Source organism: Castor canadensis, chromosome 18 (genome assembly GCF_047511655.1).
Source record: "Castor canadensis chromosome 18, mCasCan1.hap1v2, whole genome shotgun sequence".
In the NCBI taxonomy this organism is placed as follows: Eukaryota; Metazoa; Chordata; class Mammalia; order Rodentia; family Castoridae; genus Castor; species Castor canadensis.
The window spans coordinates 10,196,797-10,224,752 of NC_133403.1; the positions used below are offsets into that span (position 1 = coordinate 10,196,797).

The 27,956-nt window shown below is 51.5% G+C and overlaps 2 protein-coding genes across 2 annotated transcripts in view; one reads left to right on the top strand and one right to left on the bottom strand.

Annotated features, from left to right (window-relative positions):
* Nucleotides 1-2,251: 2,251 nt before the first annotated feature.
* The window catches only part of Rsph14 (radial spoke head 14 homolog), a 78,716-nt gene continuing 53,011 nt past the window's right edge, over nucleotides 2,252-27,956 (bottom strand). The window contains exons 5-7 of the mRNA XM_020182447.2: nucleotides 6,521-6,746; nucleotides 4,465-4,601; nucleotides 2,252-2,537 (exon numbers count right to left, since the gene is read on the bottom strand). Of these exons, the coding sequence (XP_020038036.2) occupies nucleotides 2,296-2,537; nucleotides 4,465-4,601; nucleotides 6,521-6,746 (605 nt within the window). The 3' untranslated portion in view covers nucleotides 2,252-2,295. The remainder of the gene's footprint in view (nucleotides 2,538-4,464; nucleotides 4,602-6,520; nucleotides 6,747-27,956) is intronic.
* The window catches only part of Gnaz (G protein subunit alpha z), a 54,320-nt gene continuing 38,781 nt past the window's right edge, over nucleotides 12,418-27,956 (top strand). The window contains exon 1 of the mRNA XM_020182446.2: nucleotides 12,418-12,584. The gene's annotated coding sequence lies outside the window, so the exon portion shown is untranslated. The remainder of the gene's footprint in view (nucleotides 12,585-27,956) is intronic.

The window sequence follows — 27,956 nt, forward strand, 5'->3', positions numbered from 1 at the left end:
AAATAAGATCATGCAATCTGTGAATAAAAATAGTTTACTTCTCTCTTTCCAAGCTGAATAACCTCTATTTTCTTTCTTGCCTTATTGCCCCATTTAGAATCTCCCAGTACAATGTACAGTAGAAGTGGCAAGAGCCACAAGACATCCTTGTCTTGTTCCTGATCTCAAGGGGCAAGCAGTTTTTCCACCATTGAAGATGATGTCAAGCTGTGAGTTTTTGCAGATGGTCTTCATCAAGGAAGTTTCCCTATTCCTAGTTTGTTTTTGTTTTTAATCATGATAGGTTTTGTATTTTGTGAAATGCTTTTTCTGACTTTTTCCTTCTACCTGTATGGTGCATTACATTGATTTGTTTTTCATATAGACCAATCTTGCATTCCTGAGACATTTAAATTCCAGTTGGTCCTGGTATACAATGCTTTTTGTATGTTGCTAGATTTGATTTGCTAATATTTTGTTGAGTTTTTGTGTCTGTTTATAAGGAATACTGGTCTATCATTTTCTTTCTATCATTTGTTGAGTTTTTGTGTCTGTGTTTATAAGGAATACTGGTCTATCATTTCTTTGTATGCTTCAGGTATCAGGATAGAATTACCATGGTATAATGAATTCAGAAATGCTCCTATCTCTTCTATTTTGAAAGCCATTTGTGAAAGCCTGGTATTAATTCTTCCCTGGAGTCATTGAAGGGCAGATGTTCAGTTAGAATATTAAGGACCAGAACCTAGAAGAGAGATTGGGGCTAGATACCCAGATTTGGGGGAGAGAAGGCAGAAAGCAGGCCCAGATAGGAAGGGGACTTGGTAGAGGAAGCCCACTGCTAGGCAGATGAGATTGTGTGAGAAAAAATGGGAGAAGCAAGGACCTAGATCAGTGCCATGAGAAACGCCATCACCTCCCTAGCCATGTAGCAAGAAAGGATTCCACAATGGACATCAAAACCACAGTACCTTGGTGGCATGGAAGTTAGCGACCTTGGCTGGACCCTGTGGCAATAGTAGAGCCAACCTGTCATGGGTTGAGGCAGGATTGGGACAAAGACCTCTGTTTTCCTGAAGAAGAAAGATTTCCTCTTACAAGGGGCCTCTTTTGAAAATGGAATTGAGCCTGAAACTCCAGCTGGGCCCAGCAGCTAGTCCCTTACAGAACAAGAGGGCCTACTTGGGCTAATCCTTTCATTCCAGGGACACAAACTGCTCTGTTTCTTCTAGGAGATTTGAGGGTCCCTGGAGCTCATTAAAAGGACTGCAAGAAGAGACACGTGGGATTCTTGTTTTGCTGGTAATGTTTATTCTGATAACTCCTCCCCTAATAAATTCCTACTTGCTGAGGATGGAACCTCAAAAAGCTTGGTTGGAAAGATAAGGCTCCAGCTTAGTCCCAGACCAAGACAAAAGGGCTCAGCTCAGCTCAAAAGCAGAGATCTGCTCCTACAGCTCCACCAACAGAGGTTGGAACCAGTATTTCTCTCCAAAAGTAGGGGAGCTGTTGCCTGACTAGACCAGGCAGTGCTGGGTGGGGAAGAGATAAAGGGACTTTTCAACTTCATCTGCATGCCTGTCTCATTACAGGTGGAGGCACTGGTGGGAGGAAAGCTCACGACAGTCTTGGTAGCAGAGAGGGTATATTGGACTTCCAGCTGGCCCAGGAGGGATGTGTTTCAGTGATTCCTTTGCTTTGGAGAAGAATGCAGCTGTTTTAGGGATAAGAGCTTAAGGAGGAAACCAGAACCTATCTCTGTCCTCAGTGCTCAGTCCTATGGGATCCTTCTACAACTGACACACCCTCCTCTGGGAAGAGCCAGCATCAGCATCCAGTCACACCTCTCACCTTCCTGCCTGCCACCCAGTATAAGAAGGAGCAGAACTGGCTAAGCAGGGCACTGAGGAGGATGCTCAGCAGGGACACATCCAGTTGCACCCTACAGGCTGAGACATTCAAGTGCCTGAGCTTTGCTGGTTCCTGGTCCTGCTGTGTTCCTTCCAATCTCTAACCCAACTCCCCATTCCACACAACTCCCTGAAGGGCTCATCTCTGCTATCTGCTTTCTGAGGGGATTCTGGGCCTCAGCAAAGAAGACATGTGCAGGGTCACCTTCCACCAATTCCCCACCCTATATTGGGTTTGTGTTGCCCAGGACCCGGTCCTTCTGGGCTTGGTGTTTCCTCTTTGGCAGGAGAGAGATATGTAACCATGCTCCAGAAAAATGAAGTACTACTGGGACCCACAATGAAGAGGTTCAGTCCATTTATTCAGGTATGGAGGTGACTTATTGGGTCTGGCCCAGTGAGGGACTCAGGGTTTCCACTCAATCACTTTGATGGCAATGCGAGCTGCCCGCTGAATGGCCTCCTTCATATCTTTCTCAAGAACACGGAAGGTTGCTACATGAGCCTGCAGGTACCTGCGGCCCTCAGGGGCCTCAGCCAGCATGGTGAGGGCCTTGGTGGCATTCAGACGCACCTTGCTTGCGCTCGACAAGTGCAGCAGCTCCAGGAGTGGGGTGATAGCTTCTGCGTCCAGGGCTGCATACTTCCCTGCAGGCCACCAACATTGAGTTTGCTAACCAGTCACTCCAAGGCAGCCTCCTTCCTCCTCCTGCTCTCCTACCTGCACAGTCCCAAGGGGATGCCCTGCCCTGTACATACCTGCTTTCTCTCATTCCCCCTCTCTTGCACTCTTTCACTGAGTCCAGCCTGGTCCCAGTCCCCTTGTCCCCTGCCCTAACTGGTCTCTATCTACCCTGTTTCCACCCTGCAATCAGACCTCCAAGGCAGCACAAAGAGTCTTTTAAAACTGAGAAGCCAATCAGTTATGTGGCAAATACTTCTTAAGCAACTACTCTTCACATGCACAGAAACACACATGGTAGGGCTGGGGGTGTAGCTCAGTGGTAGATCACGCATGCGCATGAGGCCTTAGATGTGATGCACATGACAGCAAAAAATAAACTAAACAACAACAAAAATATCACATGGTTTTGCCCACATGGTGCTAACAGTCTGGAGGGAATGTAGACATTAACTTGTGTAGGAGACGCTCTCCTTAAACTTTCTCTGCCCTCATTTCATTGTAAGTAAACTCTCCCCTTTGCTTTGTGTGTGTGTGTGTGTGTGTGTGTGTGTGTGTGTGTGTGTGTGTGTTTGTGTGTGTCTATCTGTTTGTCTGTCTGTCTCAGCCTCTACCCTGCTAACTCCTGCTATCCTTTGGGTTGATCCTAAACCCCTTTCCAAAAGAGGTTTGGCCCCTGTCATGTGCCCCCCAAATATTGCACTTCTCCTCCACATCAGTCATCATTCTGCCTCTTACACCAGCTGTAGACACCCAAGAGTGAGAGCTCTGGGTTCCCATTGTCCAGCTCATGGCCTGGCATGTGGCAGGGGCTAAGAGACCTTCAGCTGGAGTGCCAGCTGGGAAATAAGTGGCCTCACATCCCTGGGTCCTGGCCTCTGCATCTCTGACCATTGTCTAAGCCTGCATGGGTCCCTGGCTCTCCAAGTGGCTTCCTCTATGGGAAGCCTCAACTAAGGTACCCCAATATAAAGACAAAGGGGATGCCCCTCCCCTCCTTGTAATTAGTATCCTGACTACACAATGGGAAGGTGGACTGTGGATTCTGTCAAAGCCCCAACCTCTCCTCTGTGTGTCCCAAATCCGCCATTAGGGTCCAGTGGGGAGTTTCTGGGAGGCTCTGTCTTTGAGAGGTTGTGCAGCATGCTTATGAACCCAAGGTCTAGAGAGTTCTCTACGGAACCCAAAGAAGCACAGAGCACAGGGCTGAGGCAGGTGAATTTTGGCCAATGAGGAAAGTCAGCTTTCGGTGGACCTGGAAGCTGGAGGGGCAATGCCATACCCCAGCCTGTTGAGTGAGTCACATCCCAGACTGTCAACCCAGGCCTCCTCTCTTATCCCAGGGTTGAGTGACTTAACATGGAAGTCTGACTGGCTGGGAGTCCTGGGCCAGGGATTTGGGGGAAGATAATCCTGTACTCTTATTTGCCCCCCCCCCAATTTGAGAAAAGTAATTATGATTAAGAACCATCATAGAGTCAAGGGCTCCAAGGTTTGCTTAGAACCCAGGATAACATAATAAGGGGTGGAAAACTAATCAACCCTAGAATCATAGCTCATAAGGGGCTTGGGTCCCAAGGTGGGAATTCCAGCCCCAGGGAACAACGTGATATGAAGAGATAGATGTCCTAAAGGAAGTAACTAGTGAGGTGCCACAGGCAGCCTGCTGTGCCTAGGAAAAAGAAAGCTGAGCCTTGACCAAACCTCAAAAGGACTTAGTGACAGACCAAGAAGAGGATTTTGATGAAGCCTGGGGTAAGGGAAGCAATATTTGGCCCCTGAAGGATGAGTTTTTCAAAGCTTATTGTGTCTGCTAGCATGCTGGGGACTGACTCTCCATCCTGCCTTGACCCACCCAGCCTCAGGGATACTGGCATGGCCGCTCTACCTCACCTTCAGTAGTCACTGTCGCAAACATCAGGGCCCCAGCAGCGTTGGCCTGCACCTCCTTCTCTGGGTCTTTCAGCAGATCCACCAGGATGGGGATGACATCATACTGCCACACCTGGTTCTTACCCTCCAGAGGAACGCTGAGGCAGAAAGGGGACAGCTGGGGGCTCCACTTCTGGGGAAAGGAGCCAAGGCCCAGGACTGCCCCCAGGACACAAAAAGCACTTATGTTGGAACCATCCCTGGTGGCCCCAGACTGGCCATGGCCAGGGTACCAGAGCACAGAGGAGTACTGGTATGAGCATGGCTTGCTGCCTGTGAAGGTGAGACCACAGCCCTAGAGGCCAATGGAGCCTTACCTAAGCCATCACTCAAAGAAGAAATGAGACATGTTCTCCGTGGCTCCAAAAATTTGGAGGAACTGGGCCCAGGGGCGAGACCCACAAGAAGACCCTTCTGACTCCACCTGAGAGCCATCTACCAGTGAAGGCCACACTGCCTCGCACAGCTGTGAACTGATCCAGACTGGGCAACCGAAGGTGGGGACTTAAGACAAGGTGACTTTTAGGTTGCTTCTCATGCTGGCATTATATGAAGCTGTGAAAATGAGGATGGTGGATTCTCCAAGAATTTCCCAATCATGAGAGGGCCAACACTGTCCTACCAAAAGAGAAGGGTTTCCTGGGCCAGGAAACAGTGTTCACAGGCCTCATGGGATCGTCACAGTGCATATTTATACTGATGCAAGGACCTTGGCTTCACTTTGTTTAGTCAGCCTTCCCAAACTTCACTGCCCACTGACCCTCATTTTTTTAGAACTCTTATAATAACATCACAAAGACATAGATGTTCCATGGGAACACCATTTGGGAAGCAGGTTTGGAAGCCATGTAGCTGTGATAGCATGACACTGTAGGAGTTTTCTGGGCAGTGGGCCTTAACCCTGAGGCACTTGATCAAGGACGCAGACTCCTGGGCCCACCTGAGGGATTCACTGTATTTAGTCATGCAGTGGGCCCTGTTCGGATACTAAGGCAAGAGCAGGGTTTCTTCCACTCAGTGTTGTTGACATTTGGAGCCACATAAACTAACAGTGAACAGACAAAGCCCTGTCCTAAGAGAGTTCACTGTGTGGATGACACAAAAAATAGTTGGGGTGGTGTTGAACACAGCCTGGATGGGAGAGGCTGGAGGAGCTGAGGACAGGTGCAGAGAGTTCTGTCCTGGAAATCCTCATGAAAAGGACACCTTTTGAAAAAGACCTGAAGGATGACGGGCCTGGACTGGGGCTTGGGAATCTGCATTCTAAAAAGCCCCCCAAGGGGCTCAGGTCAGGGACACACTTACAGAAATACAGACCCAAACCTTAGCAAGAAATCCAGATGGGAGGAAAGCCAGGACTTAGGGGAAGGCAGGAAGGGCCCAACTAAGGGGATGCAGCCACGGTCAAAGCAGGGACTATAGGAGTTGGTAATCAGCCAGTCCTTAAGATGACAGGCTAGTGTTGGGAGGCTTTGTGATTTCTCAGTCTCCAAGCCAGGATTTAGACCTTGGTCCCATATAACCTTGAGCGAGGGACTAGATCAAGAGCCTCCATTTCCTCCCCTCTAAAGGGGAGGAAAAGCCTTCCTTGTCTAAATGTCTAAGTATGTACTTTGCAGACAATACTTGGTACTTTGTGAGCACTTAGTGACCACTGGCTGTCATTATCATTACTGGGGTTTTGCTTCCCTTCCTCTTGGAAGGGGTGCCCAATCGGCTTGTCCAGGGCAGGGGTGGGGAAGGGTTTCCTGGTATACAGGACACTCTCAGGTCAAAGGGACAATGGACACACTAGTGGAAAGGCTCATCTTCCATTCCAGCACCCTCCTCCCTACAAAGCACAAGGAGGCTGGGGAAGTTGGCCAGGGGTAGATGCCTTTGGGCTCTGGGGCAGGCCTGGCTGGGAGAAGCCCTACAGCTGACCTGCTGCTGGGCCAGTAGCAGCTGGTTTGTCTTCTCCAAGCCTTGGCAAATGCCTAAGAGGGGAGCCACCCAGTCTGCCAGGACAGAGCCTCACCTGATGGCAATGAGTACCCTAGCAGCCTTACTTCGGATGTTGTGGTTGGCACTAAGGAGCTTCTCTTTAAGACAAGGCACAGCGCGGCTATGTAGGGCCTCAGTGGCATCTTCCTGCAGGCAGGGTGCCAGTGTGTCCAGGATGAGCTCCTGGATGTTCTCCTCCTCTCTTTCTAGCTTCCAAACCAGCGAGGGGATCAGGCCATTGATGACGATACCCTGGGCCCCTGCAGGACAGGAAAGAGCACTGGGATGAGTGGCCATTCTATGCCCCCATGCTAATTAGCCTGCACTGGTAGAGTGGCGAGTTGACAGGAAGACTTGGCAGGGGCGGGTCTGGGCAGCCAGTAGGAGGCTGTGTATACAATTATGACAGGAGCTGGAGCTGAGAGGTGAGGCCCCAGAAGTCTCAAAAGGTAACTGAAAGTCTTTAGTCACCTGTGTCTTGGGGTCATCAGCCATAAACAAGAGCACAGCAGCCATAAGCAGGAGAAGCAGCAGCTCACTCCTCAAAGCTCAGACACACACACACACAAAGAGACTCATGTGCTAAAGGCTTGGTTCCCAGGGGTGGGGTGGTATTGAGAAGTGATTGGACCATGAGGGTGATAACTTCATCAAAGAATAAGATCATTGATGAGCCCATAGCTGAATGGGCTATTAGGAGGTAGGCCCCCTTTGGAGGAAGTCGGTCACTTGTCCCTAGTCTGCTCCTTTCCATTCTCTCTCTCTCTCTCTCTCTCTCTCTCTCTCTCTCTCTCTCTGTCTCTCTCTCTCACTCTCACTCTCTCTCCCCGTCCTGACTGCCATGGGATGAGCAATCTGTTCTACCACATCTGGCACTATGATGTTAGGCCTCATCACAGGCCCAGAAATTGGGCCTGAGAACATGGACTGAAGCCACTTAAACCTTTCCTACATCAGGTTAATTTTCTTGGGTATTTTGTCACAATAATGGAAAACCGACCCATACACCTACTCTGCCCCAGAGTGGTGGGGAGCAGACAAGCCCTCGTTCCCAATCAAAACTTGTCAAAGTTGCTGGAGCCCCTAGACTGTTCTGGCCAGTCATTGAGAAGAGCTTAGACTGGAGGCCAAGGTAGAAGATGTAGAGTGTAGGCCAGTATCTTCTAGCCCCAAAAGACCCATGCCCCCTCAAAATAAAGATCACAGGAATCCATCATCTCTGGCCAAGGGGTCTTGAAGGATTCAGAGCCCTGCAGGAAGGGGAACTCCACATGGCACAGTTGGGCACAGGTGCTAGGAAAAGCATAGTGAGGCAGACACCATACTCAGGCCCTGCTCACTCCTTCCAACTCCTCTCCCTCTTAGGGAACATCTGCCTGTGGACACCTGGAAGAGAACCCACAGCCAGGCACAAACAATATCCCAAAAGGCCCAGTCCCAGAGAAGCCTTCCCAGTCCTGGAGATGAGGAAGGAATAAAAAGCAGCCCTTTTTCATAGCCCTCAGAGCTGCCCGTCACTACTGCCCTGCAGCTGGCCCTCTCCCTGGCCTTCCCAGTAGCCCAGGCTGCCCATTGTGAAACCATCTATAGCTCCCAGGGAGGTGGCCACCAGCAAACACCTCTCTCTTCTGCCCTCCCCAATTAAACCCTCTAATTGACTCTAGAGAGACAAATAAACTGGTTAATTAGCCTAAAGGTCTCTGAGTGCCAATTAGCACCAGGGATTTCCCCTTTGAAGACATCTCCCCAGCCCTTGCTCCCTGAGAACATCAAATAGCAGGTGCCTGGGGCAACAGGAAATGAAGAGATATGGCTGGTGGCCACCAGCTCTTACTGCCCCCTCCCTATGTTCCCTGATGCCCAGTTTCTCCAAGTGCTTCTGGTCAGCTGCTCACTGGGACACCTGGGTGGAGCAGCTGGCTCTATCCCATTTGCTCTCAGGGCTCTTGGGACACAAGGAAAGCAGAAATTTGTTGCTTCAAGCATGTTAGGCCTTGCATTAAGTTTATACTCACGTGACTTTTTCATGTCTTTAATGGTTTCATTCCTTTAAAAAAGCCACCCAATTTAGTAAGCAGGGGGCATATACATGTGTATGTATGGGATTTCCAAAGAAGTCTAGGTTTGACTCCCAAAGGTGTCCTTTCCCAGCTGTGTGACCTTAACCTTGTTACCTAACCTCTCTGAGCCTAGTTTCCTCAGCACTGAAATGAGCCCACCTGGAAGGGATTGTACACTATGGATGGAAGCTGTCAGTGGTCTAATTGGGGCTTGATTGAGGCCTCACTTGCATGTGGATCAAGGCTCCCCAGGAAATCGCAGGGACAGGTGTCACTGCTGAAGCCACCAGGAGCTGCTGTCTGAGTTGGGATGGACACAGGCTTGGGAAAGACAAAGGGAGGAAAATGAGGTCAGAAAGGTCAGACTATTGGAGGTGACCATCACCCTTGTCCCACTCTGCCCTTTGTGAGGAAATCGAGGCCCAGAGACGAAGTTCCATTGCCCAAGGTCACACAGCATGGGGGCAAAGCCAGGACCCTCAGAAACTTGGGGTTTGTTTCTTGGGTTTCTGTCTCGAGCTACTGATCCTAGAAATACTCAGCACTGGGACCTGGGTTCTTTTTGAGACGGGGGAAGATTAAAAATAAAATGCATGCCGGGTGTGCCTTTCTGCTCGTTCACTTTGCTTCTTTTCAGCTAAAAGGAGAGTGGCAGGCCTGGCTATTTATAACTAACCCAGATCCAGGATGGCTTGTTCAAGTTGGGGCGGACCCATGGACCCTAAGGAAACAAATTGCAGGAACTGACCCAGCTGCCATAGGCTAGAGGCAGTGAGGGTTGGGGGTAGAACAGACAGGGCACAGAGAGGTGTCAGCCAGGATGGGGTGGCAGCCTACCGGTCAAGTCCTAGGTGGTCAGCAACCAGTGATGAGCGAGAACCCCCCCCACCCTACCCCACACTGGATAAGTAGGAAGACTAATGAGAAAGTCAGCTGGAGACAGGCATTATAGAATAGGTTGTCACAAGAGTAAAGCACAAGTCCAGTGTTCTGGGGCTCTGGAAGTGTAGCACGGAAGGCCCAGATCAGCCAGGCCTCACAGAGGTCCAGAGTCCAGACTGGCAGAGAGGTAGAAGTTCAAAGGTGGGGAGCTGCCAACCAGGCCTGGCTAGTTGTGTGGGCAAGGACTAGGGTAGTGATTGATGAGCCAGAAAACTCCACTGGGACTAACAGGTGGTAAATGCCCATAGCATGGAGCCACCTGCAATGGATGTTTGGTCACTTCCTGAGAGAGTGTTGACCCCACCTTAACCAGCTGTCCCTGCTGAGCTGGGAGGCTCCCAGTAGGCTGAGTCCCTTCCTCTTGCCACCACAAAGCACCAGTTGTCTCCCAGGTTCTGGTCCAGCCCCATTCCTGCCTAGCCCAGGCCCCTTCCACCAGCAAGCATCTTCCCTCATTATGGTTCTCTCATTTATCCCTACCCTCTCCTGTTTTTCCACTGCCCCACAACCAGCATGGTACACCCTGATAACTGCCCCAATGTTGTCACCCAGCACATATGATGTCCCTCTATGCTGAACTAGGCCTCATGGATACACTTCTCTGCTTTTTCTCATGTTTTTGGACTGACTAGCTGATATTTTTGTTATTTGATTAAGCCCCATACCACAGCTCACATGGTCTGTGAGACCATGCCTATTGTAAACAATGTGAAACAAAAGCTTACCATCTACCTAAAAAGTTAATCTTAAAATTCTCCAGTGGTTTGTAGGCCAAACATCCCCAATCTCACTGGAGGGCCACTAGCCAAATATCCTAGTATCCATGCAAGTTTGATTGCTGGGTTGGCCAAGCGGGTCTTCCCTGGGTTATCCCTGGGTTCCTTCATTCCCATCTTGGAACTCACTTCTCTTCAACTTCCTGTCAGTGGCCACCTCCATTTCTACTGTGGCCTCAGCCCAAACATCTCTTCCATCAGGAAGCTGACACAGTGATCAGTGCTCCCCCTGTAGAGTCTTCAGAGCCCCCACCTCCAACAGCCCCACATGACTGCAGCGGAAGATTATTGTTCTTTCTACCCCTGCTCTGTAGCCGCAAGGGGTACCAGGAAGGGGCCAGCTGTAAACCGCAGAACTGTGACTTCAACTGTGTGCTACATGGAGGAGGCCGGTGGTAAATGCTTGCTGTATAAGCAAATATAATCTTTGGTTTACCACCAAGTGAGACACCCCCCCTCTTACTCTGAGGTGTTTTCCAGGGTCAGGTCAAGGAGGCAGCAGCCAGACCCAGTGCACCTATCCAGGGGATAACCTCTGCTTTCATGACTGGAATGCTATAGAGGGTTATCCCACTCTTGCATCTGGGTTTGCCCCCTGCAAAAAACTGAACTCTGACCCTTGATCCTGCTGTGGAAACTGCCTCTATCCATCTCTGACCATTTGCTAACGTGTTTCCTACATACATTAACCTTCATAATTACCCTCTTTTGATAGATGAAGAGACTGCTGCTCAGCCAGGCTCCACAACTACTAACTTCTGTGCAGTCCTCTGGACAGATATCTGGCCTGATACAGCCTGGTGACATGACAACATGCATATGGAGTAGTTTTTCAACTGTTGGCCAAATTTCTTCAGTCCTTATTGGCTGCCTCCAAAGATGTGGCACGTCTACGTTGGTATAGCCAGTGTCTGTCCTCCCCCTAAAAGTTTAGGCAGCACCTTCATAGGTGTGCAGTGATGTTGAGTTAGTACAACAGTCCCCACTTCCAGGGAAGTTATGGGGTGATATCTGGAAACCAGAATCATCCAGATAGCAGAGCCCCACCCATGCCCTCTGCCTTCTGACCTGGCCTGGAGCCACCATCCTATCAGCCTTGTCAATGGCCAGTTCCAGTGCTTCTGCTCAACAAACAGTGGTCCAAGTAATTTGACCCAAGGGAAGGTGTAAAGTGACCAGGAAGGTGTTGGGGGGTTGCTGCATCTGCATTTTATCAGGGATGCTCTAAGACACACATGCTTCAGGTTACAAGGATGGAAATGACAGAGCCACACTAATGTCCTGACCCTCTGGCCTTCAAGTGAGAGGCTCCTGGCCCTGAGGCCCACAAATGGTTTCCCCTTGAAATTGAGAGAATTTTGCACACTATCCTCAAGTGCATTTTGCTGAGGCCCAATGCCTTCTACAAGCTCCCCAAAGCAAACAACAGGGTCCTGACTTCAACTGAATTGGCTTCCTTCTTCTTCTCTGGGCTGGAGGACAGTTCCTAAAAGAGCCCTACTTCAAGGAGACCAGCAGAGATGCTGCACAAACCTCACCGGTGTAAACCTTTCAGGGTGTGCGTAAGTCTTTCACGTCTTAAAGCACTGTCGCGACAATCTAGTGAAGCAGGTGTCACTAGACACACTTCGCAAACACAAACGGTGGGTGAAATTAGTGGGTCTCCAAGAGCTCAGGGAGGAAAGACCTGGGTTCGAACCCGGAGTAGGAAGAGGCAAGAAGGGGCCAGCCGTAGTGGAGGGGGCCAGAGCCTCTGCCGCTTTCAGGCTGGGTCTCCCTGGCTCTTGGAAGCGCCCTGCAGTGTAGGCGCAGGGCTGCAGCGCAGCGCAACGTTCTGTATTGCTGGTTTGGACAGCGCGTGCGGGACTGCGGGGCGCGCGGAGTCGTGGCCCCGCCCCTGTCTGTCGCCATTCGGCCGCTGGAGCGTCCGTCAGACACATGTACCCAATGGGCGACGAGCCGGCGCTCGTGGCGGGGCGGTGGCTCCCGGCGCATGGTGCCCGGCGGGCGCGCGGCACCCCCTCCTGCCCGCGGTTGGCCTGGCAACGCACTGCGCTCGCGGCTCCGCCCCCTGCCGGCGGCGGCAGCGGCGCTGGGCGGGCAGACTTGCGGACGGGTGGCGGGTGGCGGGTGGCGGGCGGCGCAGGAGGGCGGGCGGAGGCAGCCAGGCCGGCCGGAGCGTGTGCGCCGCCCGCGGTCCGGTCACGTCCCCGCGCGGGTGCTGCCACCCGCGTCGTGCGGAAGGAGGGCGCCAAGGCTCGCGCTCACTGCCCCGCCCCGCCGGGAGCAGGTCGCAGATGCACAGTGTCGCGGCCAGGAGGTGAGTGAGCGGACCCGCTGGAGGGGCGCGCGCGACTGAGCCCCGGGGGTCGGGGACGCGGTTGGGGCTCCACCCCACTCCCACCAGGGCCCCGCCTGGGCCTTTGTGCTCGGAATCCCACGGGGCTGGGGGCGCAGCTGCTGGGATGCCTGGCCTGGGTGGGGGTTGGCGAGGGCGGGGTTGTCTGCGAGGTGGGCAGGGGCGGCCGCGGGCCTGGCAGGTGCCAGGGGAGGGAGACGCCTGAGTCCAGGAGCCCTCCGGAAGGGGTGGCTGCGGGCCTGCTAGGGTGGGTAGGGGGCTGTGGCGGTGGCGGTGGCGCTGCCTCACGGGGTCACCAGGCGCCCTGAGCGGCCGCTGGTGCGGAGCCCAGGCGGAGCGCCCTGCGGGAGTAGCGTTGAGTCGGGGGTCTTCTTTAGGAGTACAGGGAAGGGGGCGACCCTGGGTGGCCGGAGCGCCGACGGGTGGCTTTGGCCGAAACGGAAGCAAGGGCCCTGAAGGCCTGGGCCGGGAGACTGACAGCTCACAGTTTTCGGTCATTGCTGTTGCAGTGAGCAGGTTTCTTGGAGGCATTTAGGGCAAGAGATGAGTATCGACCTGCTGTGATTGTAATATGTTCCCAGCTCAATATTTTTTCCCTTAAAAGGCGGTGAGGGTGTTTGGGGGAGGGGTGTGAAGGCCTCAGGACCGGGGCTCACTATCCTGCAGTGGATCCTATAGGGGCTCTGCCTTTAGGGAGGTGCTGAGTCTGTCTGGGTGACGGTGGCAAGAATCCGCCTAGGCCAAGAATTGGGGCTTCTGTTACAGGGAGAAGAGGATAGGAAGGCGGTGCCAAGCAAGACCAGGGTTCCCTAGAGTCTGAATCTCAGGGTAGAGGGACTGGCCTGGTAACTGAGGTTTGCCTGGCTAGGGAGGCAGCTGAGCCGCTCACTGGCTCTTTTCTGCCCAAGCGATTTTCCTGCTCTGGAGATCTAGTCCTGCTGCCCTCTTCCCTGTCTGGAGGAAGCTCCTTGGCCAAACTCAATTAAGCAAATATTTACTGAGTGCTTGCTCCCCCAGGGCCTGGCGCTGGGGTGGACAGGGTGGAAGTGAACTGGGCCTGCCCTCCCAGGACTGACTCACCTCCCCACAGGGAAGAAGCATCTGTGTCCAGATAACCCAACCTCCAGTCCAGGGGACTTGGGAGGGGCCACCAGCTTGGGTCAGACCTGCCCGTGGGCAACGTGACATTTGAACTGGAGCTTGAAGGGCACCAGCACAGTCCGGGTGGGCACTGCAGGCAGAAGGGAGAGAGTGGATGGAAGTACAGAAAGGTGCTCAGGCAAATGGGTCTGGTAGGAGTATGGTCTGTGCATGCTTAGGAAGGAGTCAAATGTTGACACAAAAGGTGCTGGGGGGGGGGGTTGGTGCTTCATAGGACTAAGGGAGCCAAGGAAGCAGAATGACCCCATTGCTTGCTAGCCATCTGTTCTGGTGGAGCCTGCAGCTTCCTTATCTGTAAAAGGGAAGTAGTTCTGTGACTCCTTAAGCTGGAGTGGGCTTAGGAAAGAACTTTAAAGATCAGACACGTCTGGCTCTTTGCAACCTGGGGCTGTCCTTCTAGGGACCTTGCCACTTGGGCAGGGCCAGAATTCTGGGTAACCAATCCACCTGGCTACCTTCTTAGCCAGGATGGAACCACCTGCTTTGAGGACAATGCTTAGTTGGTGATTCTGTGCTTTTGGGCTGTGACATTTGAGAGCAGTGACTGTGGTGGCTTAGGAATGTCCATCTGGGAACTAATAGGGTATGGAAGGCCAGTCCATTCTTGGATGAAGTCTTCATTGAGCCACCTTCTCTAAGTATGATGAGATGCTGTCATTTGGTTTAAAACTCTTCCTGTATGTTCCTCTAACAGACGTTGATTTTTCTGAGCCAGGCAGTGAATAAGATATAGTTTCTTCCCCTCAGAAGGCCGATGTTACCTTCTGCCCTAGATCTGCTCCCTCACTCCCAGGGGTAGTTTTGCTCTCCCTCTGAAGGGACTGTTTGTTACTCCTCTTGGTAGTGTGCCCACCCTCAAATACACACACACGCACACACACACACACACTCTCTCTCTCTCTCTCTCTCTCTCTCTCTCTCTCTCTCTTTCTCTTTCTCTGCCTCTCTCTCTGTCTGTCTGTCTCTCTCTCTCTCTCTCAGCTTTAGCCAAGGCCCAAGTGGCCATAGGAAGAAGAGGGCCTGCCCACATGAGGTATGTGGTCTTGCAAGAAGCCTACCTTGGGACCCTGGGTTTGTGACCCTCTGTCCCCAGCCTCTTAGCCCTTTTGTTTCCCAGGAGGGAAACAAGGTGCCTTGATCTGAACCTCATGAGCTTCTAGGGTGATTCCACCAACATCTGGGTAACTAGAAGGAATTGGCTGACCAGGGCCACTGAATGGAGGCTACTGGAACGGATGGCTTTTTCCCAAGTGGATTCAGTCTAACTACTTTGTTGTCTGGTATATGAATTTGGAAGATCATGTGTGAGGCTTCTTCTCTTGGAGACAAGGACAAGGCAGCCTGTGTTACCCCACATTATCCTCAGAAGACCTAAAATGCTATGTGGCTATAGAGGTGTGCCAGTTGCCACTGACCATGGGTGACTCACATGAATGCTGAAGGAGGCAGATTAGCACACTGCTCTTTTGAAGCCCCCAGGAAGGAAACCTAAAGTAACCGAGCTTTGGGAGCTACCTGTGAGCCCTTGGCTTAGCTAAAAGGAACGTGAAGGGAAGTGGACAAAGGCATCCAAGCAGACCCAAAGGTCAGCTTCAGTCAGGAGCCCTGAGCAGAGGCCATACTGCAGCTGTGTACACTGGGAGGGGCCCAGAAGCACCCACATTCTCATGCCCCCAGGTTGTTAAGGCATGAACTCCAATGTAGACATCAGAAGACATGGGGTCAGGCCCTAGTCCCACTGCCTCCTGGTCTAGCCCCATCATCTCTGAGCCTTCTTGTCTGAGCCATGTGTTTGACTCTTTGCATGCATCCACGCTGGTAGGAAAGGTGCTTTGCAAGAATGAGCCCATGGGAACTGTATGACAGTCCTGGAGCACATTGGAGTCGATGCCAGCCCTCACAGAGGCCCAAGGAGCATTCATTCAGCTGATATTTACCAGTGCCTGCTACATGCCAGATGCAAGGGTATGGCAGGGATGCAGTGTCTATTCCCAGTGCTCACATATGATGGGCACAGACTAACAGTAACATATGTAGCTGAGTACAAGTAAATAAGCACTGTGCTCCGTGGAACAGTGATGTTAAAGGTGGGGGGTGAGGAACAAGACCTCTCTGGGATGGGGCTTAGCGCAGTGCCGTGGAGAAACGTCAGACAAGTCATGTTGTGACCAAAGAAGAAGAGCACCAGGAGAGGGACAGCAGGTACAAAGGCATCTGCTAGAAGCCCTATCAGAAGGTGGCTAAGCCTGGGCATGGTGGCACAGATCTATATGTAAACCTGCACTTGGGAGATGGAGGCAGCAGGTGAATGGAGAGTTTGAAGCCAGCTTAGGCTACATAGCAAGGCTCTGTCCTAAAAAAAAAAAAAAGAAGAAAAAGAAGGCAGGTGTCTGGGTAGCTGGAGCCCAGTGCAGGGGTGTAGATGAGGTCTCAGAGCCAGGTCAGGAAAGGTTCAAGGGTTCATATGTCCCAGTGAGGTAGGACGACTCAGGCAGGTTTAAAGCAGAGGGGAGACTTAGACTAATTTAGGCCTTTAAAAGATATCTGCTGACCAACCACCAGTGGCTCATGCCTATAATCCTAGCTACTCAGGAGGCAGAAGTGAGGGTCACAGTTCAAAGCCAACCTGGGCAAACAGTTCACAAGACCCTATCTTGAAAATACCCAACACAACAAAGTGCTGGCGGAGTGGCTCAAGATGTAGAGCTCATGAGGCCCTAAATTCAAACTCAGTACCAAAAAAAGATCTCTGTTGGGCTGGAAGTATAGCTCAGTGGTAGAGCAAGTGGTTGCTTAGTATGGCCAAGGCCTTGAGTTCCATCACCAACACAAACAGAAAGAAAATAAAGCTCTGTTGATGTGAGAGTAGGCAGGGCTGGGGTAATCCAGAGGCTGCCTGGGGCCATGCAGCATTGCAGGTGAGGAGGTTGCTGAGCCAGTGAGGTGGTAGTAGCAGAGGTGATAAGATGTGGTCAGATGGGAGATTTATTTTTAAAATCCATCAGTAATTGCTGATGAATGGAGAAAATGCAAGTTCAGTTATAGATTTTCCATCGGAGCTACTGGAAGGACAAAGCTGGCTGTGGCTGAAGAAGACACAGAGAAAGCCTTCAGGAGAGGGAATCAGGAGTTAGAGCTGAGACCCTGGTAATGTTGGCATGTATGGTAGTCAGAGGGAAGACCAGTGATAGCAACTGGAGTCTTGGCATCAGGTGTATATAGCTGAGGTCATTTGGGGATTGAGGATTGGCAAGCCAGTGAACTAGGAACACAATCATGATGGTCCCTCAGGAGGCTGGAGAAGGAGACAGCCAGGAGGGTGTGTTCCCTGCATCAAATACCGGATAGTGCCTGGGGACTGAGCAATATGGGAAGCTCTTGCTGCATGCTTTATGGGGTCCTTGTTAAGAAATTATTAAGCATTTCAAGATGGCAAAAGCAGAGCATTAAGCCTAGCACAGGGCCCTATGTGACTACCTAGGTGTGTGACTGGGAAGCCAGCCTGATCCTGGGGACTGTGCTGGGGCTGTGGTGGACAGAGAAATAAAGCTTGGTGAGTGGGGCTATGGTGTGCTCACCACCCTCGCTCCCCTTGTTTTCCTTTTTTTTTTTTTTTTTTTTTGTGGTACTGGGGTTTGAACTCCAGTACCTCACACTTGCTAGGCAGGTGCTCTACCACTTGAACCACTGTACCAGCCCTCATTTTCCTTTCTTTGAGTGGGCAAGTAGGCTCTGTTGGACCTCAAGGATGCTGCGGCCAGACAGGCCTAGCCTATGAGCCTCACCGTGGCCGCTTGACCTAGGAGGCCAAAGCCACACATTAAGTGAAGAATCACCTGCTGTGAGTCATCACTTCTTCCTTCTCTGTCTGTAGACACCTCCCCTTCCCCCTCCTCCTCCACATCCCCCTGTCAGGTGGCCAGCAGCCCCTTAGGCAGCAGGTAGCAAGCAAGATACATCTCAAAGTCCAGGCATAGGCAGCATGGTAAGCATGGCCAGCAGCTGCACACAATGGCTTCCTTTAGTTCAGCTCTTTCCACAGGAGCCTGCTACATCACAGAGTTTTGAGTTATTTGCTTCTAAATTAAGGTATAACTCTCTTTTAGAGATGTCCCTGGAGAATCCATCAAAAAGTGCTAAGAAGCAAGACTGTTAAAAGCCACAGTGCAGGGAGGGGCCTTACAAACAGTGTCAAACCTGCTGTTCCTTTTAGCAGCCTCAAACCAGAAACACAGCCTAAACCCAAGGGCTCAGCCAGATCTCTTGTGGCCATGGCCATGCTGATGGGCTGTGGTGACAGCAGACCCTTCAGAGGGAGACCTCTGCCCCATCAAACAGCCCCTACCTGCCTCTGAGATGGAGAGCTGCCAGGACAGGGTGCTTGGGTGAGGCTGGGTCTGATTCCTGATCCCCTTGGTAAGGCCTGCTCCTGTGAGTCATGGAGGCCAGAGTCCTTCAAGATGTTGGGGTGGAGGAGTGTGGACTGATGTGTGCATCTCCTCAGAGGCCAGATACAGTGTTCAAAAGAGGGACACACAGAATCTGCCCTGGATTTCACAACCATCTGTCTTCCAGGGTACCAAAGCTCACCTTATCGTTTCACAACTAGTGCTGTTGTTTTTACCTCTTTTACCTGAGACAGACCTGGAGAAATGGACTGACGTTCCCCAGTGCCTCAGGACTAGGCAGCCTAGTGCCCGGGAACCTGAGGGTCCTCAGTGTCCTGTGCAGCCTGGCTCCATCCTCCAGAAGGATGGTGGAGGAGGCCTGGCTGGACCTACTGAACTGGAGCCAGTGTGGTGGCGCCACCAGCTCTCAGACCCTGGCTCCTGCATGGGATAGGCTTGTGGGTTGCAGTGAGCCCTGGGCCTTTCCATCCAATCCTTTCCTTTCTTGCTCCACATTCCTGGAGAGGCAGCTTGGGGGCTGGTCTCAGCTCTTGTAGCCAGGTTCCCTAACACTTCACCTCTTTGGATCTCAGTTTCCTTTTCTGTGAAGTGAAAATAAAAGCACATGGAAACTCCTTATGTTCTAGCACGAGCATTCTTCCCCTGCTAGGGATGAGGGCTCTTGTTGGGTCAGATCCTCAATGGCCCATCTCCAGCCATCTTTGTACTTCCTTGGTTTTCTGCCTAAAACTACTATTCTCTGGCTGCTCAGTTATTTGTCTGCATGCATTCATGTTGAAGACCGGGTTTCTCCATAGGTCAGGCTAGGCCTTGTAGCTATTCTTTCTTCTACTTATGGTTGTCAAACAGGCCACACACAAGGAGAGTCTCCAAATCCTCCAACAACATGTTCGCTTGAGGCCTATTGGCTTTTCTCTCTATAACAGCATCTATGTCCCCCATGTTCTCCAGTGCCCTTTCCCACTACTCTTCTTCCACTTGTCACTGGCCACAGTCTATTCACTCACCACAGTCTAATCTACTCCCTCTTTGGTTTACTTACTGTGTTTTTTTATTGTCTCCTAGGCCTGAATGTAAACTCTGTGAGGCAAGGACTTTCTGTGTTCTCATCTGAGAACATGGTTCCCAGGAAGTTGCTGTGAGGAGTGGATAAGCACTGGCAAACAGATACACCTCAGTCATCTTGTCCAGACCTTTTCTCGGGAGGGGTTGGCATGTGTTTGCTGATAAGGAAAGTGGTGGCTCTGCTCTACCCTGTATTTCTGTGTCTTTGCACCTTATGTTGACTACCCAACACAAACCACCCACAGGTGGACGCCACTGCCTAGACCCCAAATCTGGCCCACCCATGGCATATGCTGGAGCCAAAGGCAGGAGGACTGCCTGGCTTCTCACACTGAATCAGATGCATTGACCTGACACCTAGCCCCTTAGTGATGTGGTGTGCTTCTGTGGGGCCTTGGTTAGACACAGGGAGATTCACATAGGCACAACATGCGGAGGCATGTCTGTAGGAAACTGTCCTAAGAAGGTGAGACAAGACCCTGGTAGAAGTAAAAGAATATGGTCACATCTAAATGGCCTTTCCAGATGCCCTGAGCCCTGGTATCAGGGATCAGACTGTCTATCAGGTCAAGCAGGGCAGCAGTGCAGGGTGAGGCTCAAGACCTCTGTTGAAGTCCTGGGTAGATCTGTGAAAGTTAACTTGGTGAATCCTTTTCACTCTCTGGGCCTTGATTTCCTCATCTTTATTTTTTATTTAGTATTTATTTTTTGCAACGCTGGGGGTGGAACTCAGGGCCTCACACATGCTAGGCAAGTGATCTACACTGAGCTATACACCACTAGCCTACCTCACCCTTAAATTGGAGGCTCTAGGCTTAGTCAAGGATGCAAATAGTTCTATTCCAAATTTGGAGTGACTGCCCAAAGTACACTGCTGAAGATGATTCTAAGGCTGTGTTATGGCTCAGAGGGGAAGCAGTTATGGTTGATTAGTGGTATCTTCCATAAATCCAGGATGCAGGCTTAAAACATGCTTGCCAGCAACTGGCCAGCCCCGTTCCTGTATGCTCTCTCTCTTGCCTAGCAGCTCTAACTCATCCCCACCCCTCCTTCCTTGGGAACACTGACCCTTATTTTCTGTGAAGTGAGACCTTGTCTCCCTCCTCCATGCTCCCCCAGCTGGCATCTAGAGTCTCTTGAACAGTTTAGGTCCTTATTGGTTGACTGTCTCTTCTCCTGTCAGCTGATGTCTTGCACTCTGCCTGGCCCATGACATCTTCAGTCTACACGGAATGAATGAATGAGCTAGTGAATGCAGGAGGCAGAGATTCAACCCTTTAGCAATGTCAGGAGCCTCTTCCTGGGCATATTTCTCATACTGAACTCTGTTCGAACATGGAACCCCAAGAAACCTGCCTGTCTACATGGACCAGGAGACCGTGGAAGGAAGTTGCTAAACTGTGTGGTTTCAGTCCTAGCTATTGCAGGAGGGGGAACAGCATGGGAGGAGGGGGCAGAGTGACCCAGGAGGAACATGGTGGATAAGTTCTAGGTTTTCTGTCCAATGGGGAGCCCAGTGCTCCCAGGCTTCACCAGGGCTGAAGATGAGAAAACCCTCCAAACTGCTGAGAGGGAGGTCTCCAAAGATCCTCCTTGATGCAAGGTTGGAGACTTGGACACCTACAATCTTTGTCCTGGCTCCAGCAAGTCCTGGATCCCCATGGAAGAAACAGCTTGATCTGAGCTGGTGGCGTCTGCCCTTCTGCTTCCCCACCACCACCCCGCATACTGGGATTGGGTGGGCCAGATAGAAGGAAGGTAGTAGGCTGGGGAAGCAGCAGTCTCACATGAAGGTGAGGGCTTCATGCTGACTGAGGGCTTGCCTCATGCCCCCCTCCTCCTCCTACCCATGCTGCATGTCCCCTATGGGCCTTTGCTGTCCCAGCCTTCCCGCTTGCTTCCTAGAGCCCTGTGACTGGCTACCTGGAGACTTGCCATCCATTACTACTAGTGCGGGTGGCCTGTCCCCAAGCCAGGCTTTCCTTCCAGTGTGGTTGTCCCCCTCACCCAGTCCATTACCTCATATATGCTGTGCAAACATATTTCTCGATAAAATTCCGGGAAGAAAAATAATTAGAGTGTTGCCTCCATTATCCAATTTCTGATTAATCAAACTCTCTTTGTCCTCGGCCAAAATCTATTCATTTCCCTTAAATACTGGGCTGGTGCCAGGCATCGATTTCCTCCAGGATAACACCATGCACACATGTACATTCCCATCCCTGCCCTGCCCTGTGGACTGGGACTATTCAGAGGCACTGACAGGGCCACTCTTTTTCTCCCAAATTCATGTACCTCCTCCGGTAAACCTCCTGGCCACTAAGGCATCCTCATTCCTACCCAAGCACCAGGGGTTCCCTGGTTGAGCTTGCTCCCCACAACTTGGCATCAAGCCAATGTGTGTTTTAGGGCAGGATGGGCTGTAGCCCCAGGCCCTGTACCAGCCAGGGTTTGGGGAAATGCCTGTCATTGGCACAGAAAGAAGGCCAAAACTGGTGGGAAGGGGGCTAAGGGGCTGCATGTTGTACGTGTGTACATGTGGGGTGGGGGCACACTCTTTGGGGCAGCAACAAAAACCCAGCCCTAAAAGATTTACAGGATGAGAGACATCCCAGCCCTTGGACCTGAGAGCTCATCAGCAGGGCAACCTGCTGTCCATCCATGGGAAGACCAAAACCCTTTCCAGAAACTGTCCAGATGTCCCCTGCTCTGAGTTGACCTATCCCTCACTCAGTCACTACAAAGGTCTAGGGTTGAATTATCAGCACCTTCATGGTGCCAGGCCCTTGTAGGATGGTGGGATATGTCATGAGCAAGCACACAGTGAGAGAGAGGGTGAAGCCCACCCAAAGTGAGGTATGCCATGGCATATGAGAAGGGACAGGGTGGTGGGGTAAGACAATGCAGATTGTGGAGTAGGTTTTGGGGTTTGGGTGGTGGTTTTCAGTTATACATAGAATGGCTGGGATGCCTTATAAGGAAGGGACATCTGAGCCAATGGATAGGGAATGGCTCTGGACAAAGAGCTTCCCAGATGGAAGGGACTGGCAGTACCAAGGCCCAAGTTAAGAAGTAGCCATGTGTGCTGGAGGGCACTGGGGAAGAGGGACCCACAGCGAGGCAGGCTGAGGGGCAGAGTTGGTCATAGTACCTGGGATCTTGCTTTTTGACCCTGCTCTGAACTGAGATGGTGAGGAACAGAAGGCTTCAAGCATGAGACTGATGTACTCTTGCCTTGTTTTTATGAGGAACCCTTTGGCTGCTGGTGGAGCACTGAGTGCAGGGCACTGGTGACAGCAAGGAGACCAGTAAGGTTACTGCTGTAGTCCAAAAGAGGGGCTGAGTAAGGCAGGCTCAATGACCATGGTATGGGCAGAGTGGGAAGGTCAACTGAGGGCTCCCCTGAGGCCAGCCGGGCCTGGTCCTGACCTGAGGCATCAGACCCAGTTAGAAGAGAAAGGTGTAAAAGGAAGGTATGCTAGGCATGTCGTGGATGCCACAGTGCCCTCAGGACCCCTTCCTGAAGATGCTCTGTCACCAGCTGCAGTCCAGCTCATGACTGTACCCCTTGCTAGAAGACATCTTCCCTGGGCCCTTAGAGCCCCCTTTCCTAGAAATGCCTGAGGGTCTACCTCCTCCCTTCAAGGTTGGACAGTTGTGAAGCCCTTCTTTATTCTGGGCTCCCTGTGAGATCAGGCCAAGGCTCTATCATGGCTGGAAACACTGTGCCTATCTACTTCCCTGGCCCTGCCTTGCATCCCTTGCTCCCCTGTGGGTTTCTCCTAAATGTTCTCCCTGACACAAGAATGCCCCATCCTGCTCAGCCTGTGGGCTCAGGGGCAGCTGCAGACTTAGACACTCCTGGGGGTGGCCCGTCACCAGCAGATGAACTGGTGCCAGCTAATGAGAGTGACCTGAACCAGCTTTCCAATGCAGGGTCCCAGAGTGCTAGCCTCAGGAGGACCCAGAGCACTAGGCAAAATGCACAACCAGTCAAAGTGGACATTTCTGGGCTCTACCTCACATCTGGGCTGGAGGGAACCCAGGAATCTACACCTTTCTGAGAGCCTTCAATTTTCCAGGCTGCAGCCTGTTGTGTACAAGGTCTGAACATGTGGGTGTAATTTTAGGAGGCTGGGAAGCAGACTTCTAGGCAGGGTAAGGAAGGAAAAGGGACTGCCTCTTTCCAGGTAGGACAGAGAGGAAGGATGGCAGAGAAGCAGGAGAGGCCTAAGAAGGAGCCAGACCAGCAGTCTGGTTCCACGGAATCCTCAGCAGAGACAGTCTAGCCTGGGATGGTGAGAAGAGGGAGAATAGGTTATGGGCCGTCATATTCAGAGGCAGGGACCGGAAATTGCAGAGATTCAGAATGTCACCATCAGATTTCCTACCCAACTGAGGAGCCTGATTAAAATTAACCTTCCCTCACCAGGAAACTGGGGAAGCCGTGGGGCATGGCTCCCCCAGGCAGCAACCCCTTTGATTTGGCTCTCATTGAAGGCCCTACCTCTTGGCTGTCATTTCCTTCTTCCTCTCCATAGGTAGAACCTTTCTGTTTTTCTCTACTTATTTACGCCTGGCCCAGGGAAGCATCTGGCCCGATTTCCTCCTGAGTCAGTGTTCCTCGGGTGATGGTATCACCTCTTGTCTGGCCAGCCTTGGTGGCTGTTGGCCAGAAGACTGGACATGTGACTGAGAGTGTCCAGAGCCAGGACAGCACAGGGATATAGGGAAGGAACTCACTGATGATCTCAGGTTACCTTTCTTTCACAGAGGGACACATAGACTGTGACCTGCCTAGCCAGGCAGAGCCTTTGGTTGGATTAGGGCCTGTTTGTGAATAGGTGACCCTGTGTACACTAACCCTGTTCCTTCCACTTGAATCCTAGCTTCAAAGTATGCAGAGAACTTGGAGGAGGCAAAGAAAAGGGGATCTGCTTTTAAGGAGAGACCTGCTGCCAATTTGTGGATCAAGCAGGTTATGGGGGCAGAGATGGAGGAGCTAACCCAGTAGTCTGGGCCCTAGTGACTATGGAGTGACTACAAAGAACCCCCAAATACAGTCACATGCCCCTAAGCTCAAATCAGTAATATATTGCACATGCTATCATTTTTTAAACATTTGCAGGAGCAATGAAATGCAGAGTCATTTACAAGCCTCACAGAAGGCTGGTGAGCAGACACTCTTTTCCCTCTGTCATTAGCACACAGTGGATGAGTGGGTATGCTCTGTCCTCACTGAAAGACATACCAGCCAGTGTTCATGCAGACTGAGCACCCAGGACAGTAAACAGCTCTCAAACACCCTAAGCCCTTCTCACAACCCTTCAGGTCAGCTGTGTTTCTCCCAAATCTGTTTATGCCAGTTGTTCTTATTGTAATTATGTCCTTGTGTTATCACCTAAATCAATGGAAGATGAATGTCAAGGTGCTTCTGTGGAATGAGAGTGGGTGCTTTGAAAAGCACCCACCAAAGGCTGTGTGGTTTGGTTTAATGTGAGCAAACCAGTTACAATTTGGGGACAGAATTGTAGCAACCTAGGATTTGAATTCTGGTTACTTTGCAACTTCACTGGTGTTGGGGAGAGTAAACAATGTTACACAAGGTGTGCCGGCAACTCTGGAATGTGAACCTGCACTCCAGGAAAATATCTGTATACCCTGGCCTCTCTACACCATGACCTGTGAATGGACACATAGCTGTTTTAACTGAAAATAAGACATTTAAAGCTCTTGTGTAGTTAGGGCTCCCTCCTGTAACTCACTTTTCAGTATAACAGTCAGCCAGCACCCCCAACTTTGAGGGCTATTGTTGATCATTAATGGATATTAGAAATGTATCTGTCATAATGTTGGACTCTGCAGGTTGTTTTTTGTTTGTTTTTTTTTTTTTTGTCATGGGTTTTTTGTTGGTAGTAGTGGGTTTGTTGATGGTCATGATGGTGGTGTTTTTTGTTTGGTTGGTTTTTGCATGGGGCGGGTAATCTACTTGAAGAGGTTGTAAACCACGTTCTACAGCAGAGACAATGCCATGGAGGCCAAGGAAGGGAGAGAGCTGCTTGGTGACGTAGCAGAGTTCCCAAGACATGCCAGCCTGGAAGCTCCTTTCCCCAGGAAGACTAAGGAGGCAAATGGTCCTCAGAGTTCCCAGACCACCCAGGGACAGAATCCAGGGGCAACTTGGAGGGAAAGAAATGTGGGGTTTTCTACCACAGGAAGCTGTAGGGACTAGGAGGTGAGGTTTCCCCAGAGCTGAGGCTGGTAGAATTTTAGCCCAGGGTGTGCTGTGCACAGAGTTCACACTGTCCTCTCTTGCTCTCAGAGGCTTCCAACTTACTTCAGCAAGGTGTGTTGTGGTCAGGATGGTGTTTCCTGTGGGTCTGGCATTGGTGAGAATGGAGCAGGCAGCAGGAAGCACCTGCAGAGAGGGCTCCAGGGTGGTGGAAGAGAAAGGGCAGGTAGAAACTTCAAGAGGACTCTTGCCCCACATAGAAGAAGGAAGTGGAAACTGCTGAATTTGGGGTCCTTAATGGACTGGCCTGAAGCTCTGGGAGGCCAGATAAGGTGCCCACTTGAGGACTGTGTGATGAGCAGGAACCAGAGGAACAAGGGAGGCCTGGGTCAAGGAGGCAGATAGAGGGAATCTGGGATCTCAGAGTCCCTGGGATGTGAGGGCACCAGGAGCCATCTTTGGGCTAACAATGACCTCAGGGTCTGAGGTCTAGTATGGACTCTGGTGTGACCCCTCTACCACAAGTTCCTGGGAGAGGTCACATTAGGTAACACACTCAAAAGGAAGAGCTGGGGATCTTTGAGCACTGCACCAACATTTTTTGGTGCTCGTCCATCTACCCATCCATCTGTTCTGCAAATCTTTCACAGAGCACCTGCTTCAAGGGAAGTAGAGCTGGCAACCAGGGCAGAGGAGGCAGAGCAGGAGCCCACAATAGCCTGCAGAGGGACCCCAAGAAAATCATACACACACGTAGTCAGGGAGGACACCTCAGGAGGAGCCAGCAGCCCCAAAGCTAGTGAAGGACTAGTTCCATCACCAGCCAGCCATACACAGCACTTGGCTCAAGGTCACATGGGGCAAAGTGGCAAGTTGAGGCTGAGTGCCCTGGGCTCAAAGGAAGGAAGCTTTCCTGGAGCCTTTTTAAGGAAGAACATTTTCAGCCAGGTGGGGAGGGAGGCAGGGATGGGAGTGGAAGATGCAACCATAGAGTCATAAACTTGGGTTCTTATGGGGTTAACAGGAAGGAAGGGGTGGGGTTGGGCAAGCCATCATTCCTTAAGGGCAGTTCCTGGAAGAGTGGCCTATCCCCATCCCTTGTCCAGTGATACTGGCATCAAGGCAAGTAGGGTTTTTTTTTTTTTATCTCCTTGGGAAGATGTGGCTTTTTAGTCCCAAAATATGTGTTGTATCAAAAGTCTAAAGCCATCAGGCCCTTCCTGCAGCCAGCCACACAGGGTGGCAGGGGACAGGGCAAAGTACAGAGTGATGCCAATGGTTGTGTCCTGGACACACTGGGCATCTGCTCCTCCTTGGCACTGCTCAGCACTGGACCACAACCTTGAGAACCAGGTAGCCCTGCCCTTCACCCCAAGACACAGTGGGGAGCTTTGAACAGCCAGCTGTTCAAAGAGGACATTCCAGATGGCTGAGCTGGAAAGGCAGGGAATGTGAGTCCCCACCTCCCAGGTGAGTGTAGGTATGGTGCCATCCTGTCTCTTTCTCCAGCACACATTGTGGTCCTGTGTTCTAACCTTCCCAATGAGTGTCCAAGTGACATCACACACTGCAACGTGGAGGGGCAGCAACGTGGAAGTCCCAATCAAGGACGAGTGCTGCCCCATGACCCAGGTGACCCATGCTATCCCACAAGCAACCCACCCCTGCACAACCCTGCCCAAAGGCACTCAGGCCTATCCAAACCAGCCACTTGCCCCAGGTGTGAGCTGCCTCCAGAACTTTTGCGGGTCAGCTCTCAGATTTGACCCCCTCCCCCTAAGGTGCAGATATGGTTTCCAGAGGCTTCCCCCCAGGCTGTTGTGAGCCCTAGAAAACATACAGAGCTCCCAAGTGCTCTGTCTGTGGAGTCAACTCTGGGAATTACCCCCTGGTTTTTGTGTTCTCAGCTGTTCCTCACTGGTGCTATTCTGTGTCTTTCACTATGACTTTGTCTCCATGGTGTTGGTCTTTATCAGAAATGGCCTAGCTGTCTTACCCATCGTCTTCCTAGCAAGAATACCAGCCCCTTAACACGGGCTTGGCTTGCCTGACCCCACCTTGTGTCCCCTACCCTAGACAGTGCTGCTTATACTGGAGCTCAAGTCTTAGAGGGCCCAGTATTGAACATTGAGACTGATTGATCACTTGCCCAGACGTATCTGAGGGTGATTTATTGAAGAGGAACAGACAGAGCAGTGGAAGACACCCTGCTAAACAGGTAATGACCCATTTTTCTGAAAGGAGAGGTATCTTTTGGTCTAACAATGAGGGGTACAGTGTTGATACACCCCATTGCCCAAAAGCCCCATTCCTAGGGTGTCTCAGCAGAGAGGGCCTCTCTTTAGGCCCATGCTTTCTGCACATACCATCTGCAATCCTTGGAGGAGAAGGGATAGAGCCCAACTTCTCAGAGCAGGAGGATGGTGGCCACTACAAAATACAGGGTGGCCTCAGGCCACAGCTGTG